Source organism: Xiphophorus hellerii, chromosome 5 (assembly GCF_003331165.1).
Source record: "Xiphophorus hellerii strain 12219 chromosome 5, Xiphophorus_hellerii-4.1, whole genome shotgun sequence".
Lineage (NCBI taxonomy): Eukaryota > Metazoa > Chordata > Actinopteri > Cyprinodontiformes > Poeciliidae > Xiphophorus > Xiphophorus hellerii.
In genome coordinates, this window is record NC_045676.1 from 3,899,550 (window position 1) to 3,918,159 (window position 18,610).

The 18,610-nt window shown below is 37.9% G+C and overlaps 2 protein-coding genes across 5 annotated transcripts in view; both read right to left on the reverse strand.

The window, feature by feature from the left end:
* The window catches only part of gab1 (GRB2-associated binding protein 1), a 65,715-nt gene extending 62,083 nt beyond the window's left edge, over nucleotides 1–3,632 (reverse strand). For 2 of the 4 annotated variants that reach the window (XM_032562462.1, XM_032562455.1), the window contains exons 1-2: nucleotides 3,147–3,632; nucleotides 2,849–2,998 (exon numbers count right to left, since the gene is read on the reverse strand). In XM_032562462.1, coding sequence (XP_032418353.1) covers nucleotides 2,849–2,920 — 72 coding nt within the window. In that variant the 5' untranslated portion in view covers nucleotides 2,921–2,998; nucleotides 3,147–3,632. The remainder of the gene's footprint in view (nucleotides 1–2,848; nucleotides 2,999–3,146) is intronic. The other 2 variants (XM_032562456.1, XM_032562461.1) reach the window with 1 other exon arrangement.
* A 2,879-nt stretch (nucleotides 3,633–6,511) lies between these two features.
* usp38 (ubiquitin specific peptidase 38) lies at nucleotides 6,512–17,878 on the reverse strand. Its single transcript, XM_032563694.1, has 11 exons — nucleotides 17,632–17,878; nucleotides 15,651–16,341; nucleotides 14,759–14,894; nucleotides 14,512–14,641; nucleotides 14,178–14,279; nucleotides 13,682–13,840; nucleotides 13,371–13,564; nucleotides 13,201–13,294; nucleotides 13,012–13,118; nucleotides 11,201–12,518; nucleotides 6,512–8,288 (listed from the first exon to the last, which is right to left on the reverse strand). Exons 2-11 carry the CDS (start codon nucleotides 16,330–16,332, stop codon nucleotides 8,118–8,120), a joined length of 3,093 nt encoding a protein of 1,030 aa, XP_032419585.1. The 5' UTR covers nucleotides 16,333–16,341; nucleotides 17,632–17,878; the 3' UTR covers nucleotides 6,512–8,117.
* Between the last annotated feature and the right edge of the window lie 732 nt (nucleotides 17,879–18,610).

Sequence of the window (18,610 nt, forward strand, 5' to 3'; positions counted from 1 at the left end):
CTCAAACCTCCACATTAGCTGAAGTTATCTTATTAAGAAATAACCCAATTTGAATAAAATTATACAATAAGCACATTTTAAAAATGTAATAATACATAAAATCCAGTCAAGATTGCTGATTTTACACCAAACAAAAGGGATATATCAGCTGCATTTTCATATAAAAACCAATGTGAGCAAGGAAGACTGCTGTATTAGTGCCAAACTGTAACAATGATTTTGTGAAATCATTGCTATATCCCAATCAACATTACCATCCCAACCAACATTGAAGCAGGTAAAAAGTATAACTTTCCTCCCTTGTTAAATCCTGAATTAGCTACAATTTTGCTTCAATACCCTAGACACAATCTGAACATAAACATAAAAGATTATAAGAACATAAAAATCTCTCAAATGAGCTAAAAAATCTTAAAGAGATGAATCATTGTCCAGATCAAAAACTATTTCTATGAGTTTTTGATCCCAGAAAACTACAGAGAGAACAGCCAACTACATAACAGAGAAAACATAGAGCGGCGAACATTCCCAGAGTGGCCTGCCAACAAAATTTCTTTAAGAGAACAAACACATCCAGGAGGTCACAAATAAGCCCAGAACAACATCTAGTTCACTTGCCCCAAAGGTCACTATTCCTGATTCAATAAAACAACTGGTGACCCAAAAGAAACAAAGGCTGATCTCGCATTTCCAATAAAACATCTTGATGACTGATTCTCAACATTTCAATGAAAATATTCTGAGTTGAACTATTTGGAAGGCGTGCACTGCATTACATCTTGGGTAAAACTAAGACAGGATTTCAGAAAACAAATTTATACATGGATGACTCCAACAGATTATGGTAATGGAGTGGTTTAGTTAAAGTTGGCAAAGGTAAAGCTGATCTCAAACACTTAATGGCAGTTGTTGCCACAAACTGTCTGTAGATTTAAGGGGCAACTTCTTTTCTCTTTTTATTTTACATAGGGTTGCAGTATATTGTTTCAGCGTGACAAAAACTAAAACAGAATAAATCTGTAAGTAATATTTCAAGCCATTGCTTATCATAATTTTAATGATTGAGCTTACAGATAACTCCAAATTAAATGCCTCAAGTTTTGAAACTTTCATTTGTACCTTTAAAATGTTACACAGAGGCCATATTATGGCTACACAATCATGGGGAAGACTGCTGACTTGACAAATGTCAGTATCAGTATGGCAGTCGACGACTCCCTCCACAAGGAGGGGAAGTCACAGAAGGCCAGCAAACAAAAAAGGAAAGCTGGTTTTTAACAAATTGCTTTATCCAAGCATATTTAAGGAAGATTAAGTGGAAGGAAAAACTGTGGTATGAAAGGTTGCACTAAAAACAGGAATAAATGCAGCCTGGAGAGGATTGTCAAAGCAAAATTCAATCAACCTGAGTTAAAGAGCAAAAGAACTGGAGGATCCAAACATCCTCTTTTTAGATTAAAATTAAGTTTGTATTTCATTTGGAAATAAAGGTTCCAGTATTTCAAGAAAGAGTGGAGAGGGTCATTATCCATGTTGCCTGGAGGCAGCTATATCCAACCAATTAGGACTTCCATTAAATCTCAACAGAACCACAGGCTGATCCCCTCCATGCCACTCCGCCTTGATGCAGAAAGTCATGCAAAAGGACCCACAACCACACAATCAGCCAAACAGAAATGAGGATACTTTTCAGAAACTGCACATTTCTGTTTAAAAAAATAATAATCTTTTTTTTTTTTTATTTATTTATCATATGTAAAATTAACACATAAGAAATGGTGGCTTTTAAGAAAAAACTAACTATGTGTAATGAATCTATACAATATGAGTATCAATAACCGTAATGAGCGACCAGAAACTAGGGGAGCACCGATTGCAGTTTTCCGGCCGATCACCAATCTATAAAAAGTTTGACCCGCTTATGACGATTTTGGCTGACACATAATTTTTTTGCCTGGAAAATGGCTAAATACAGCAAGAAAGTTTCTAAGTTGTCTGTGTGTTAGTCAGCCCACTTTCACAGCAAAGTAAAAGCGGACAATAGTTGATTTCCAGACCTTTGCGGATAAGATTTGTGGAAAAGTATCAGACCGTGGTTGATTTCCCTAAATTAAGGAAATCTAAGTTGATGTACCTCTGCAACCTTACAAAACATATTCAACTTTTTCATCATAGTATTTTTTTTTAAATATACCCAAATATGGAGGCAAAAACTTGGAACCTCATCCAGCCTTGTTTGAAATTCTTGCTGTTTTAAACTTTTCAGTTATTTCTCGGATTGTAAATACAGGAATGTTCAGGTGAATTGATGTTTTATTGTGTCAATTTCCGGAGTCACCAAGATCAACAAACACCTGCCTTAGTTAACAACATGTTCTTTTATCTTTCCCGTATTGAAGAGGAGCCATGCCATGTTTATGATGTTAAGGAATATGCTTTTATTTCTTTTTGATGTGGGAAAGTTTTCCACTCTGAAAGAAGTAATTATTGAATAAATTCTACATTGATGTGCAAGATTATGTAATCAAAAATAGATTTATTTGCAGGTTTCTTAGGCAGCTTTATTGGCTTTGACAATACTGTGTATTTCAAAATATTGCTGTTTCCCCACAGTTTCAATTCTTTGTAAACTCATGGATGTCGGGAATGGGAGGCAAACACAGTTTACGCAAGAAGGAACAAAAACAATTTAAAAAAAAATCGAAATCAGGCTGTTGAATGTGCACAACATGAGGCCTGCAAACATGTCTGTCATTTCGCTCCATGGTCTCCAGAGAAAAGCAGGCGAGATGCGGTCCCACAGGTTGATTTATCGCAACGTCACAAATAGGATATAAAGTGCACTTACGTAACGTCTCAACTTTTTTTCAGGAGGAGACTTTCGCAGCCAGCCTGAACACACCACCTCTCCCCCACTCATCTCTGCTCCCTGCGCGCCGGACTCCCAGCGGTCGGTGGCCGTTTGGCTTCGCCTGATCTGGGGAGTGTCTCCGTCCGCCTGGAGTAAACAGAAGAAAAAAAAGAAGAAACACAGTGGTGTGATGAAAACAGGAGAGGGAAAAAAAAAAGTTAAAAACGAAGCACTTTTCTTGTCTGTGGGAGTCACACAGACGCGGTCAATCCGTCTTTCCAAAAAGTCGACTCACCGACAGAGAGCAGGGTAGTTTCTCAGAAATGAACACAACAGATTCCCACTAGTTGTAGTCAAATCCACGCACTGTTTCCCACGCTTGGAGCGGGCGCAGTCCTCCTCCGTGTCGCTTTTTAGACGAAGATAAACGCTAATCCGCGTACTTTGAAACGCTGAGGCGACAAAACAACAAGGAGTCTGGTGAAGTTTTTCTGTTTGTTTGTTTTCTTAACTATAACGTTCCATGCTAATTCCATTCCAGAGTGGAGCGAGAAATCCCAGTTGGCGAGGTCGGCTGCAAACGTCCCACAGCGTACCGCTGCATAATGCTCGATTTAAAGCGACCTTTGGACGTAAACACAGAGCTTACACCGAGCTTCGCTAGCAGTTTACTCCCATGGTTCCTTAATTGTGATTGACAGTCGGGCTAAAGTGTGTCTTTTCCCTAAACTCAAGTCTCCACTAGAACATGACTGTGTTAAGCTAGCTGACACTACAGCAAGAGAGCCCGGAAGTTTGAATGTCGTGCTTTCAAGATAAAAGCACATCGTCAAAGGGTTAGGTTAATATTTCCCTTCTTTGTCGAACTGTGTTGGCTAATATGAATCATCTAAGCAGCAAGTAATACAACAAAAGAAAGAAACTATTCAACACATAAACAAGGCTAAAGCAAAAATAACCATAACAATAGTAATAGGTAGATATATTAAAATAGTAATAGGTACTGAAATTTATATATATAAATCCGCTTTTCCGGATTCATAATCAACATAAACAGGATATTAAAATTATTGCATGCTACAAACATTAGAGAAGTTTTATAATAGATATAAATTTTAGAGCTGGTCTTTTTTCTCCTGGTCTGCATTTAAATATACTGCACTGATGTAATTATGTTTTAGCATTATACAAGAAAACTGAATGACTTCCTAAGATGTATTTAACAGTAGAGACCTTTTTTATTTTGTACATGACTTCTTAAGGTATGTTATTATTATTATTTTGGAAATCCCAATCGGAAGTTGCATTAAAGTCAAGCACTTTAACTTGACCTCGCTTTGAGATTTCTTCAGAGGACGAACCGGAGAGGCGGCAGCGTGCAAGGAAAGCTGAAGACTTTAAAAACTATGGGACATGTAGTTCAGTGACTGCCTGTATTCTGCCACCCCCGCTTGAGTTTATATCATGGGAAAACTTCCATTTGGTAATTAGGGCACGAGGTAACAGAGACAAGTCAGCTTTGTGCGAAAACACAAAACAGGATCCGGATAGTTTAAAAAGAAACAAAGAATGGCCCAACCTCTCTGGCACAGCCTCAGGTGTACCAGCAGAACCGTGCACGTCTAAACTACAATATCCACAATGCGGAGAGAAAAGCGCACGGTGACCCAGCGAGAACAATGCAATGATTGTTTTACTTTTGCAACATCTCTGTTGAAGTGAACCGTTTTGAGCACAACAGTTTTCACAATGCACTTGTAAAGTGGCTGACATGCAATTTCAAATAAACAAATTGACTTAGCGGATCTATTTAAATAGCTACTTAAGAAATGCAAAGGCAACAGATAGGGTACAGACTAAAAATGTAACCAAATATTATTCCGTTTCAACCGAGTGAGCAAAATGACTTGACTTATTTATAAATGATCCAGTCCACTGCCAAAAGCCTGGTCCCGTCCCCTCTGACTGGTATCCAAGGAATGTTACTGGAATGCTATTGTTACAAGAACATCCACTGAAAGGACACAGCACTTCTTTAAATATTGTTATAATATAATATTGTGGTAAGCCTGAATAATAAGCACTTTTTGACACATCAGACATTCTGGCCAAATAAATGTCTTTGACACAACAACGTGGCTGTATTTTTGTAGCATCAACAACAAATTAGTATAAAATATAAAAAAATAAACACAACTTTTTAACATCAAACATGTCTATAAAAAATGATGTAAAAGATTTATATAGCAGAAAACCGGCCATACAAAATGATCACAAAGAAAAACCAGAGGGCCTTAACAGCACTACTGTCTGCAGAGATTCAAATAAGTCAAGTTTAATAAAGACAAAAGTGACACAAAACACTGAACATGTTAAGAAAACTGACTGCAAACACAAACTGAATACTGAAATAAAGAAGTAGAAATTCAGCTGAGACGCAAATATTTGTTTCTTTATTTGTTCTGGGAACAAAGCCTTGTGTAGAAGCTGTTTCTACATTGCAAGGGGGCTATGTTCTTGTGATTTCCCAGTTCCTTTTTTCAGTCCCCGCTTTGTCTTTACCCACTTCCATTTGTGCAAAATAGTTTTTGCAGCCAAAGCAAAAAAAAAAGAAACAAAAAAAAAAAGAGCAGAGAATCCAGCGGCTTGTTTTGACAAATCACACAAATCACAGTCCTGTTTTTCTTCTCTGAGCAGCTTGTTAACACGTACAGTGGCTGATTAGAACCATTTCTAATCCATGCTTTTGACTCATCCTAAAATAAAAGCCAAAGTAAATCAAGTTTAGAACATTTTCTTTAGATCAGCAAGAGGAGACTATAAAGCTGAAGACGCAACAGGAAAAAATGAGTAATTGTTTAAAGGTAATTCTACTCATGCATACTGGAAAGGCTTGGGAGATATTACGTTTTGACATGAGTTGAAGAAAAAAAGGGCCAAAGACAGAAAAACAAACAAAAAATAATTAACTTAGCTAAAACAAAATTGCCATGAGAAGTTGTTTTTATGGTTACAGATGTTTTTATGGTTGTTCTTACTGGTTTTGAGAAGAAATCATTTGTCTGCAAATGTTTTAATTTATTTATTTATGACAGTGTTAATTTTTAATGTTTTTGTTGTGAATGTTGCCACTCATGACCAGGATTCTCTTGTAAAATCTCAATGGGATTTTACTGGCAAAAGAGAGATTAAATAAGTAAATGAAAATAAAATTTTTAAAAAATATTGAGCTGAGTAATCACCTTTTCCTGCAATGTTTGTGGAGGAAGTCAGACACCAAGTTTTATGTTGTTGGCCATCTGTGTTGTAAAGCATGTAGAGGGAAGCATCATGCTGAGGGAAGGGTTTTCTGCTGTTAAGACAGCTTGGGTTTGGTTGAGAGGGAATAAAAAACAACAAAAATAAAGCATTTCATGCCAAAAAAAACATGTTATTTGACCTGAACAGAATCTGAACCTGGGTCTTGACCTGCTTATCTATAAGACAACGAGTGTAATCTTCCCACTGTGCAAAGAAGCATCAGCTGGAGGTCTCAGAATCCCCTGGAGGGATCATATATCCGTTCTGTTTGCTGGGAGCAGAGGGATGCCTGGTTTAATTATATTGTTTCAAATTATTTTCAGGTAGATAATCTAAAATTATACAAAAATGCATGACTCATTCGTATATATACATTTTTATTGCATGAAACCTTTAAAATAACAAATGGCACAAGCTGAAGAAATCCTAATTTTCTGAAAAACTTTCCATTCTGAGAAAAGGTCTGCAGCTTGTGATGCATCATAGAAGTAAGCAAAGTCCCAAAGCTGTGTTTAGAAGTAGATAATAAAAACACTTTATTACAGATCAGTTATTTTAGTTGTAGTTTTATAACACAAACATGAATTATCATGTTTGTGTGAGGAAATATTAGAAACACTGATCCCCCAATCAGGCATTTCAAAACATTTACATATTTCAAAGTAAAAATGTGCATTTAAAAACAAGGAAACCTTTAAAGTTTGAACTATACAGGTACTTGAGCTATATTGTCTATTATTCATGGAGGATATACATGGACCGTATAAAAAGACAACTTTTTTTCTCACCGACATCAAATCAGACTAAACCGTTCTTCTTTTATTTTTGATATGTTTATATTATTTCCACTAAAATTATCAAAATTAAGGATTTTTTTTTAAAATCACACTTTTAATGCTTTCTTTAAAGTAATACATTTACAGCTACTAAAATTGTTTTGCCTTTAACGTTTGTGAAAGCTCAACATTTAAATTTACAATTGGTGAAATGAGTCCTGTACAGACATGGGACTGAATAGAGAGAAAGAAGTCAATACCCTAAAAATAACGTAAAAAGCCAGATCAAAGCCTACACATGCACTCAGGGGAAAGGACTTTAAATCTGGAAAAAACGCTTTTTTGATCAAATTAAGATGAAACTGTTAGCCATAATAACCATCACTAGATTTGAAGGGGAAAAAAGGTCGGTAAAAGGAGTGTAGACGTGGCAGCATCATGTTTGGTGGGACTGGTGCAATTTACAAAATAGACACCAAGTTAAAAATCTGGATGCAGACAGGTTTTCCAAATGCTTAATTAGTTTCACAGTGACTAAAGGACAATAAATCAATGAATTGGAGACTGCATCTCCAATTTATCTCCAAGTTACAAAGAAAATATGCAGATAGAATTGGAAATGTGGGTGTGAGAACAAAATTTAACAAACCGATTCAGACAAGTTCTGACAGGAGAAATGGGCAAAAATTCCAGCAAACTATGGTGAGAAGTTTGTGGAAGGAAATCAAGAATGTTGGAACCAATCATATGGTTAACAAAAAAAGCACTTTTACCAATTACTGGTAATAGGTATACATCTTTGAAGAAAGTAAAAAATATATATTTTATTCATTATTCTGCAATTTAGCAATTAGGAAAAATTAGTAATCCTGACTGACCTAGTAAAAAATCTATATAATTTAATGAAAAAAAAAGTTGTCTTTTTATACTATATGTAAAGAGCTGGTTTTAACTGCATTTAAAAATGTATTCTCCAGGATTTAAAAGTAAGAAATATAAATCATTAGATGATTAAAAAATGAAAAAAGAAAAAAAAAAATGTATCCATCTCTTTGGGTGTAAGAAAACCAATAATCAGAGCCAGTTTCCTGATATTCAGTGTGTGAAAACATTTAAATTATAGCAGAGCTCTTCTTTTCTGTACAGTCAACCCCAGTTCATGTGGGTCTCCCTCTGAATTTTATTTCATTTTAGAAGACCAGTCTGCTAATGGTGTTGAAGCCTCCTCCTCCTCCTCCTCCTCCTCCTCCAGATGGGCCACAGCTCCCTGGTGGGTTGTTGTCATCTGAACCGTTTGGCCTGAATGAGCAGGAAGACGAAGACGCCTGAAGAGCCTGGGTCCGAGCGCTGAGCTCCTGCTCCTGTTGATCGCCAAGGAGACAGACAAATATTTTACCAAGCTTGATTAAGTTTAAAACGCACCCTGGAAGTACAGACAAATAAACTCTTTAAGAAACAGTGCAGGCGTTCCAAAGGACATCGCGTTGTGATAGCTCCCTCTAGAGGAGCATCGAAGTTATTTACACGAACGCAGTAGAGTTTCAGTTTAACACACCACAGCTCAGTGAGTTGTGAAATTACACCTCACATCTTTGAGTAGAAGAGTCTGAATTTCACTCGAGTACCAGAATACATAAATCAATCTAGTCGGTGGCTCAGTTGCTGTTTGCTACGTTCCACCTGGATTAATCCTCCACTTTAATGATAAAATCTTACTTGCGAAGAGAAGCGGAAATGATGTTTTAAATCGATTGTGTGTTGAAAATGAAAAGTAAGCAGTTGTTCCAAATACATGCCCACAAACTTCTAAATCAGTGGTAAGCATAATTACAGCTCACTTCACACTTACACTTTCTTGCAAATGTAATCAAACTCTGCAAGCTTTTTTTCTCCCACATTTTCTCACTTTGCATCATAAAGCAGCGCAAAGTTACAAAGTGGAAGATAAATGACCCGTTTTCAGTTTCTTTTTACATATACAAGTCTGATGAGTGTGGGATGGATTCCAATCCAAACCACATTTTCACAGATTCCCCCTCAATCTTCCCTATTTATTCTAGCATGTGCTACCACTTAAGAAAGAGCATGAGCAAAAACGTAAGTGTGTACATGTGCAAAGATGATGGAGGCAAACATAAAAAAATTTAAATATGTAGTGGCAGCAAAGGAGGTGTGTTTATTTGGAAGCACCAAATATAAAATACACGCAAATTCTGGAAAACGTGCAAAACTTCCCGTATCCTTTATGCTTTGATTTGATCAACAAAACAAAATCCCAGGGTTGGGCAATAAATCAACACCATTATATATCGCGATATACATGTGATCAGTACCAATAGAAAATATGTCAGATAGAATGTTCAGTAATTTCACTAAACTCCGATCCAGAACTGCACAGCGTTCTGGGAGATGTAGTTGTAGGAAAGGCTTTAGCTGCTAGCCATGCTAACCTCTCAGGGGTTGCTGACATCAACTGACTCACTCACTCTGTTGTTACCTAGCAATAACTTGTTGAGTAACTTGCATAGGAGCAGTTTCAGGTATCGCCACCGTGCCTCATAACCGCTTAAAAAAAAAACAATGGCGTGCAGTGAAGGGAGAAAATGAGTCCAACAACTCGAAAGGAAACTGTGGATAAAACAGGTCACGTCACAGGTTTGGCAGCATTTCAGATACTTAAAACAACAAAACTAATTGACAATTATTGGTATCTGATCATTATCAATTATGTGGTGATAGGTTTTTCAGTCATGTTGCCCAACTCTACAAAATTTCTATAAAATAGGTCAAAATGTGTGTTTGCAACTGGGGCTGTTGCAAATGATTATTGATAGTATTCTGACGATTAATCGAGCTATTGAATAAAAAATTGTCCTGTTCTGTAAGAGCTAGTAAAAGAAATATATGAAAGAGAACTGCTAGTAAAAAACAGTTTCTTTTAATAAGAAAACTTACTATGGAAAATGCCAAATGTTTCAAGTCATTTTTAGTCTCAAGTTTTATGTATGAAAAAACTGTTTTAGAAAGTGCAAAAACAGATGAGAAATAAAACATTTCAAATTAATCTTTAAAAATTAAAAAACTAACTTAAACCGAGGAATTAGTAACAAATGCCTTGTATTTTACACTTCACTTTTAGTCTCAAGTTTGAAGTATGAAAAAACTTCTATAAAACAAGTTTCTCTCTACATCAGCAAGTAGTTTTGATCAGCAAGTAGCCACATGCATTTCCTTGCACAAGTATCACATGCCAGATTCTACTAACAATCACAGATAAGTTAAGATAAGTTTGTTTTATTCTTAGGGAACGTAAATGTCAACAGTCAGCAGGCACAAGTGAGCTCAATGCATGTAATGGATGTTTCCTGCTGAGATATTGGAGGGTGGAGCATCGAGGCTCTGCTTTGTGAAACACCAATTCCATTTTGCAGTAAACGTACTGAGCTGTGTGTTCGTTTCCATTTAGTTTAAAGTGATCCGACATTTTGTGTCTCCCTTAGCGGCGCTTCTTTCTGACCCTCGCCTTCTCCTTCCATAGCTGCTATTAGCACTTAGGATTCGTCAACAACTTATTGCCAGAAGTGAGAGTGATGCGCAACACAAATATTGGAATGCAGTGCGCGGAATAACAAAACATAATTTATAGCTGCAGTACATAACTTTTATAAATGTTTTTATATATGTTTTATATTGATTTTTTATATATTTGTAAAAACTATCACCATGTAGTGGCATCATAAAATGACATAAATAATCTGAAAAGGTCAAGCTCCTCCACTTCCTCCCTGTGCTGCTACTGCCATTTGAAGAAAAACAACCTCTCAGAGCCAGTGCTGTCAATCAACCTCATGAACATGTTGCTAAATGTGCTGATGGAGGAGAAACAACTTACAGTTACAGAAAAACCGTTTATCCGCCGCCATCGTTGGTCATGCTAACTAGGTCTCATCATTCATGACAGGGAGAAGCTGTATCGTAGCAGAGAGCAATGGTGCACAAATGGGTCTGATTAACAATGATAAGACCCTCCTGGCTCTGGAGGAGGGTCCAGGGCCAGGTTTTAATTTTTTTCCACAGATTATCTCTCATTCCATACTTACAAATATGTACAAAACTTATTTTATAAAAGTTACATACTGCAGCTTTGACAAAACCTTGAGGTAGATAATCTGCCCTGAGAAATTTCAAAATTTCAATCATTTGATGAATCCTAACAGCCCTAGTTGCAACTTTGCAAATGCACTGCACAGTAATGCAAATCTGTGAGAATTACCTGCAAATACAGCTTATTGTCTTTGATGATAGCATCCAGCAGCTCTTTCTGCAGGGGAGGCTCGGCACTCAGTCTCATTCCATTTGCCATTTGTCCCTCGTTTCCATTCAACCCTGGCAGCTCCTGTTTCCTGTACATGAGCACATAGGCTGTGTCTTTGGGGAAGCGATTGGTGATGTTTTGTACTGACTGTAGGGAAGTGTATGTCACTCTGCTGTCATTGAACAGGAGCCAGTCCCTCGCCTCCAGGCCCACGTTGGGTAATGAGTCGCCTTGTTCTGATTTGCAGAGGCTACAAGCGGCCTGGTCACTCGCTAAATCCTGTTTGACAGAAGAGAAACCAGCTGGGTGCTGCGTCCCATCCGCTCCGTTGATGTTTCGTCCGTAGGAGTAGTAGTGGCCGCTCTCCGAGGAAACCCCAGAATGCACCACAACAGAGCTGAGCATATAGGGCACTGATTGGACTGAAGTCTCTCTTCCTCTTGTCATCTTCTCAGCTTCATCTAACCTTAACTTCCTCTCTTCCTCCTCCTCTCCTTGTGATGGTTTGAGTTTCTTAGCCAGGTTCTCGCTGCTTTCCGGAGAATCAACTTGCAAAGGAGACGAGGAGGCGGAGGACCACTGCACTGGCGTCGCAGAGGCATGGACAGGAAGTCTCAGAGCTGGCGGGATGATGACGTTATCTAGGATCTTCTTGCGGATGTGGCTTTTGGCATCGTAAGAGAATCGGAGCAACGTGAGGATGAGGTATTCAGGCGCGGAAACCACCTTCATGGTCCTCTCAGCTCGTTGGAGGGAAACACACTTCTCGCAAAAGTAAGCGTTGTCTTCGTCCAGGATTTCAGGAGCCAGAAAATAGTTCACCAGGTCAGGCACAGACAGAGGGGGTTCGTTCGTCACTGGCTCATACTGAACATTAGTAGCTAGATTGCTTGATTCAGGAGCTTCGCTGCCACCATTGACAGATCCCTGACAGAGCACCTTGCCTTCTTCTTTAGGTCTCTCTGCTTTGGGACTGCCCTGAGAGGAAGAAGACGGACAAAAGGCCAAAGACAAGTCTGTAAAAGGCTCTTCTTTCTCGGAGATGCCGTTACACTGCATGCACCGAATGCCTGTAATCAGCTTTCCACCAAACATTCGCTCTATCAAGGTCCTTCCATCATTTGCACATCGGTTCTCTGCTTCAACCAAATGGGAATCCTTGCAGTCTTCAGAAGTTGTTGGACTTGTTGGGTCTCTGCTAATCGGATCAACCAGGGAGGCTACTGTTGGCTTGGCTGATTGCAGAACGTGAAGCGTTTTCTCCTCTTCGTGCAACCTTAAAAATACAAGTACACTTGGCATTAGCAGAGGTGGGTAGAGTAGCCAAAGATTATAGACAAATGAGTAGCTGTATTTCAACATATTTTTACTCAAGTAAGAGTAAAAAAGTATTTTGTAAAACTCAAGTACTGAGTAACTGATCAAAAGGTCCCATTGTGCTACAAAATGGTACTATCAAGAATACGTGCTACTGGAGATTCTTCCTGCCTGCAGCATCGCCATCATCAACAAATCTTTTAAGATATTTGGATTATATGAGTTACAACATTTACTTTCCCTTTTGGAAAAATAAAGCATTTTTGAATTGAATGAAATCACATAAACAAGGGGAAGTTTGTGGTTGTAATGCAGGACAAGTTCAAGGTGTATGAAAACAACGCATGTTTCCACAATAAGCGTCGCATCATTGCTATTTTAATTGGCTTTAAGCAAAAATAAAACTACAGGAACAGCTGAGCATAAGGAGGAACGCTGCAGACTCACTGTACCTTTCTAGAAGGAATCTGAGATACTCTGAACAGTCCTGCTGTGAGCCCACGTTGAACCAGGGAGGACGAGACACTTCCAAGAAGTTCCTGGGAGCGTACGCTGCCCTCTGTAGGCGAAAGCACACATCCACAACTCATGTTGACATCCACTAACTTCACACATATTTCATTAGTCAAGACATAACAGACCTGTGTGTGTGCCAGGAAGGCAAAAAGGAGCTGGAGTCTCTTCATTACTGTGTTGGAGCCATTTAGATGTAAAGACAAAACGTGCCTCCTGAAACTGAGAGCAAAAACTCAGGTTCAATTCTTCACATTCTCAGCTTTGACATGTGTGTTGGTATGACTGAGTGCCTCACTCTGTTGCCATAAAAAGGGTCTGGATGATGCTGTTCATGTAGCAGGTGTTCCCCAGGTTGATCAGACCTGTCCTTCCTGTCTCAGACTTCCCAGCCGGCCTCAATAAACCAGAAGCAAACGAATTGGACTGGGATGTCCAGGCACTTTGATTCAACACCAACTTGATCTTCTCTTCTGAAGGTTTTGGGAAATCCTGGAAAGAATACGGAATAATTAATGCAGATGTGTCTGAAGGCTGGCCTTATTTACAGAGCAGTCTTTTTGATTTGAATGAACTCAGAAAATACCAACATAAACATCAGTTCTTCACCTTTATGGCTTCCAATATGTGGTCGTAGAGGTCAGGGAAGCCAGAGTACTGGTACATCATGCAGTGTATAAGTTCAGTGAATTGGAGCAGGAAAGTTTGACTGGTGGGGAGACCGTCTGTGTTTAGAGTCTGAACTAGAGAGCGCACGTGTGGAACAACCTGAAAGGAAAAAAACAGGAAATTAGGAAATAAAAACAATAAATTCTGGATGATAAAGATAAAATTTTCCCATCAAACGAGCAGCATGGTCAACCAGGAAAGAGATGAACATCAGGACCTCCACAGAGAGTTCAGCTGATCATTTCACGTTTTTTAGGTTTTAATTAAATTGGTTCACGGGCCACTGCTTGGCATTTAAAATGCTTTGCAGATCATTACTGAGGAGGGTCTGTGTGGCCTCGCAGTAATTTAAGCAAGAACAGAAGGAAAATGAGAGAACAAACAATCTGGTCACATAAGGAGGAAATGAGCTGTGAGGAGACAGAGGACCTCTTACCAAATGGAAGGCCTCAGGAGAGTGCTGGAAGCTCAACAGCATGTGGGAAAGCACGGATAGCGCCCCCTGCCGTACAATAGGGTACCACAGACGGCTGAATACCTGCAGGTCAAAATAAACAGAAAGCAAATATTTATAAATTAAATTTAGGTCAAATCAAAGTCAATTTCTTTAACACATTTGTCATAAAAGGTATAAAATATGAAATCAATGATATTAACCAGCAATAAATATGAACTACAGTAATTAATTAATCTATTTCACACATTTGTAACATAATATTTAAATCCAACCTCCTCTACAATGAACCATAAACCAGGGAAGTTTTACAAACCAGTTCAATTTTCAGCAGAGTGACATCTATAAGAATGGTAAACTTCTGAACAGCAGCCAGTCCTTTCAGTAGTGCGATGACCCAGGTATCCACATGTTGGGCCAGCGGCCAAGACAACCAGTCGATCATTCTTTAAAACACACAACAAACAAGTGTTAACAAGCATAAACTGCATATTACACACTGAAATTAGAACATGCGTTCATCCTATAGCTTACAAGTGTAGAATACAAAGACATTAAGCTACCGGCTGAGAGCTTTGGTCATGCTTGCATCTCTGACGTTCTGGTCTGTGGTGAGACTCTTGATGAGCACATTGATCATCTGGACAGGGATGTGCTGGACCAGACTAGCCAGGGCAATAGATGGGTCAAAGGATGGGTCTGAAAGAACAACAACATCGAGTCACTTTTCTGTATAAAATATTTTAATATTTTCCTTGTAGCTTGTGAGATGTTTCTATTTAGATACTTCTTAACATCTAGATAGAAACATTTAAAACAAATTAAAATCTTCAGACACGATAAAAAGCCAAACTGTACAAAAAACAGCTGTGGCAGCACAATTCAACATGTGTTTCTGGTCTACAAAAATCTCAGACGTGTTATTTCCTGTTTTATTTTATGAATAATACCAATTTGTGAATATGTCTGCAGTTTCAGTTGGTATTAACTCAAGATTTTAGAGCATTTAAAGTTATACACTGCAAAAACACAAAATCTTACCAAGAATCTTTGTCTAGCTTCTAGTGCAAATATTTTAGTAGACTTGAATTAAGACAAAAATATCTCAATAATTCTTGAATATAGATACAAAAAGTACTAGTTCCAGATTTTTCCCCCACTGAAAACATGAAAGTTGTCTTGCTAAAAGTGAAAAACATCTGCCATCTATCTATATCAAAAGAATTATTGACTTAAAACAAACTTATATGTCTTGCTGAAAAGTTATTTTAAGTTAGTTTTGACTTTTGACTTTTTTCATGTGAACCAATATATCTGCACTAGAAGCTAGATAAAAAATACTTGGTAAAATGTTGTATTTTTGCAGTGTATTTAATTTAAAATATTAGTTCCTTTGTCAATTTTAACAAACAAAAACAGTCTAACAATTCCAGCAGACTAAATATATAGCTTTACCTGTGGAGGAGATAATAGCAAAGACTTCTTGCAGTGAAGGCAACAGTGTGGCTGGCTCTGCCTTCCAGATGTTCTGTAGAAGAGTGCTGACCTTTGTCACCTGGCCTACATACTCTCTCAGTTCCCGCTCTTCGCTGGCAAAGCACTGAAAGCAGCTGATGGTCCTCACTAGCTGCTGGCAGAACAAGACACCTGACTTTTCCCTCGGGATGCACTGCATAAAGTCTGACAGCAAAGTGCTGAGTCGGGCGCAGAGAGCTGGCTCAGGCCGTTCGCACACCATCCTCAAAACCTCCACTTGGATGACACTGAAGGTCTCCAGGACGGAGGGGCAGCTGATGAGCAGCCGCAGGCAGCAGTGGATGTAATCGATTATTGCAGCATCTCTGTGTTCCAGCTGCCCGTAGCCCTGCTGGAGTAAACAGAGCACAAAGTCTTTGCAGAAGAAGAGCTCAAACTCGGGCCGGTGGTAGCGAGCGTAGGCCTCCAGAACTTGCAGGCCAATCTGCTTCTGGAAAGCATCGTCACCGAGCAAGATGAGGCGGGTGGTGAGTGTGAATAGGGCTCGACACTGCTCCTGCGTCACGTCGTTCTCTGCTGCTTCAACCACCTTCTTCACTATGGCCCTCTTCACCGGGACAGAGTGATCGGAGCTGATCAGGCCCTCCAGAATCTTGTCCATGATGTCGAGCTGCAGAGGGCAGAAGAAAGTGATTAGTTGGTAGAAAGTGGTAATATTTGGAAATACTGAGTAAGCTGTCATTCTTTTGTTATTTTTGTAGACATTAAAAGTAGTTTTGTTCCCTCATAACAGAACTATTGGAAGAAAGAAACACATTTTACACATTTCTAATATCGTAAAAGCTCACAGAACTTTGCCAGTTTATCTGGCGGCCTGATAAATTAGTCATTAGACTTCTTTTTTTAATGAACACATTCTCAGAAATAACCAAGGAGGCAGACCAGTGAGCAGCACACTGTTCCTGTGAATCAGTAGATCGTTCAAGTCTCAAACAACCAAACTAGAGCCTTCTTTAAATCAAACACACAACACCTGTCCATGAAGTCACAAGTCTGTAACTTAGTGAGATCTGAAATATAACCGGGCAACAGGTTCCAGAACAGATCGCTTCGCTTTGATTTATATTAGAAAATCCCTAATCTCTGAGAGATCGAGATAAGTGGAGTAGATTGGTAAAAATTAGAGATACTCCATTTCTTTTTGTTGTAGTCTTTAAAATACCGGTATTTCTTTGTCTGTCTGATGACAGAATTTTTTAATACATTTCTTTATTGTCCCAGCTACAATGATCCACTTGATAGATATGTTTTTTAAAGAACAAAAGAAACCCAAAGCTAAGCAGTAATTTGGGTTTGTTTCATTACTTCAAATATTAAATCTGATGATCAAATGTTATGTTCAATTACTCAAGTAAGCTTTTCACCAAGTACGTTTTTACTGTTACAGCTTTAAAATATACCTTTAGCAGACAGGTAGCTATCATTTGTAAGATTTTTTTTTCATTTCCTTTTTTAAGTATTCTAATGTGAACATTTAATAATTATTTATATATTTTAACTATAGAAATGAAAATTATTTATTTGGTACGATAAATACCAAATAAATGAACAGTGTTTTCTGCTTCATTTAATACACTGAATGAGAAAGCAGTAATTGCTGTTTTGTTTCTGTTCTGTAGAAACTGGCAGCTAGCGTGCTAATGCTAGTTGCTTCTTTAAATTTAACAAATGCCTATAAACGGTTACGAGCTATAGCAGATTATTAACAAAATGTAACCCCGAAGCGGTAATGATTATTATAAAACCTGCAGAAGTCCATATTCCAACCCGATAAATAAAGTAATCACACCATAATAACAACAAAGCAACGAAACAGGCCGATAACCGTCAGGTACTACTCTGACTTAGCATAAATACCACAATACACCCGCAATTCATAAGCGTATCAACCTGAACTTACCTGAATTCAGCATGTCAACACATTCCAAACTAAATGTAAAAGCTCTCAGGCCGAGTCAAACACCTCCTGACAGATGAAACAGTTTTATTCAGGTTTCATTTGAGCGTTCAGAATCAGCTGATTAACCTTCCACTACCGTCATTCCAACTGCCGACAACCGGTGTTGTGCTGAAAAACGCACCCCTGCCGTAAAACGTAACTGTTGTTTTTAAAGGCAGATAGTTTTTTTTAAATACTGTTTTGATGTTTTAAAAATAAGTAGGGTATTTCTATATAGTAACTAAGAACGCTTTAGATTTACTTTGTCTTTATATGGACATACTTAGTCTATTTATAGATAATTAGTTCTTTTTGCATCAGGGGTGCTTCTCTGCTTTTTGTCGCCAGAACACCAGCGTCATCGTAAGGACCTTTAGACGAAGAACCTGTTTTACTGATGCCTGTTACAGTATAGATGTGCTTCATTATAATATTAATTCGAATAAATCCTTTTTTCTTATTAATGGTTATACGTCATAAAAATTGTATGGATTTTAACAAAACAAATATTTAAAAATGCGTTTCACTCAAACGCTCTCGTCCATTTCATGTTTGAATATCTACGGAAGCTTGTCAGTTGCTATTTCTAAAGTTAATATACATGAGGTCAGAATATTTTAAAAATTATTTTTAAAATATGGAAATTATATTACGGAATCCTTTGAAAAAACTATGGAGAATATGTCAAAGTTAATCTGACTAACACAATGTTATTTCGAAATTACAAATCTGGTAACCAACAAATTATTTCAGCCTAATTTAGCCATCTGCCTGTAACCTCATGTATTTACATGTAAATGTTCATTATTACGTATTAGCCCATAAAAATAAAATAAAAATTAACATTGGGCTTTTATTTTTTGTCTAAAACCGACTTGTTACAAACTCGTTAATTCATACAAAGAATTGCCTTTAATTGGTTTATAGGTTGTTATTAATT

Excerpts from the sequence above, each read along its gene's own strand:
- usp38 (XM_032563694.1), bottom strand. The coding sequence starts at position 16,332 with ATGGACAAGATTCTGGAGGGCCTGATCAGCTCCGATCACTCTGTCCCG. Across the intron at positions 14,280-14,511 it reads CTCTGCTGAAAATTGAACTG|GTATTCAGCCGTCTGTGGTA; the intron begins GTTTGTAAAACT and ends TTTGACCTGCAG. Across the intron at positions 12,519-13,011 it reads CTCAGATTCCTTCTAGAAAG|GTTGCACGAAGAGGAGAAAA; the intron begins GTACAGTGAGTC and ends TGTATTTTTAAG.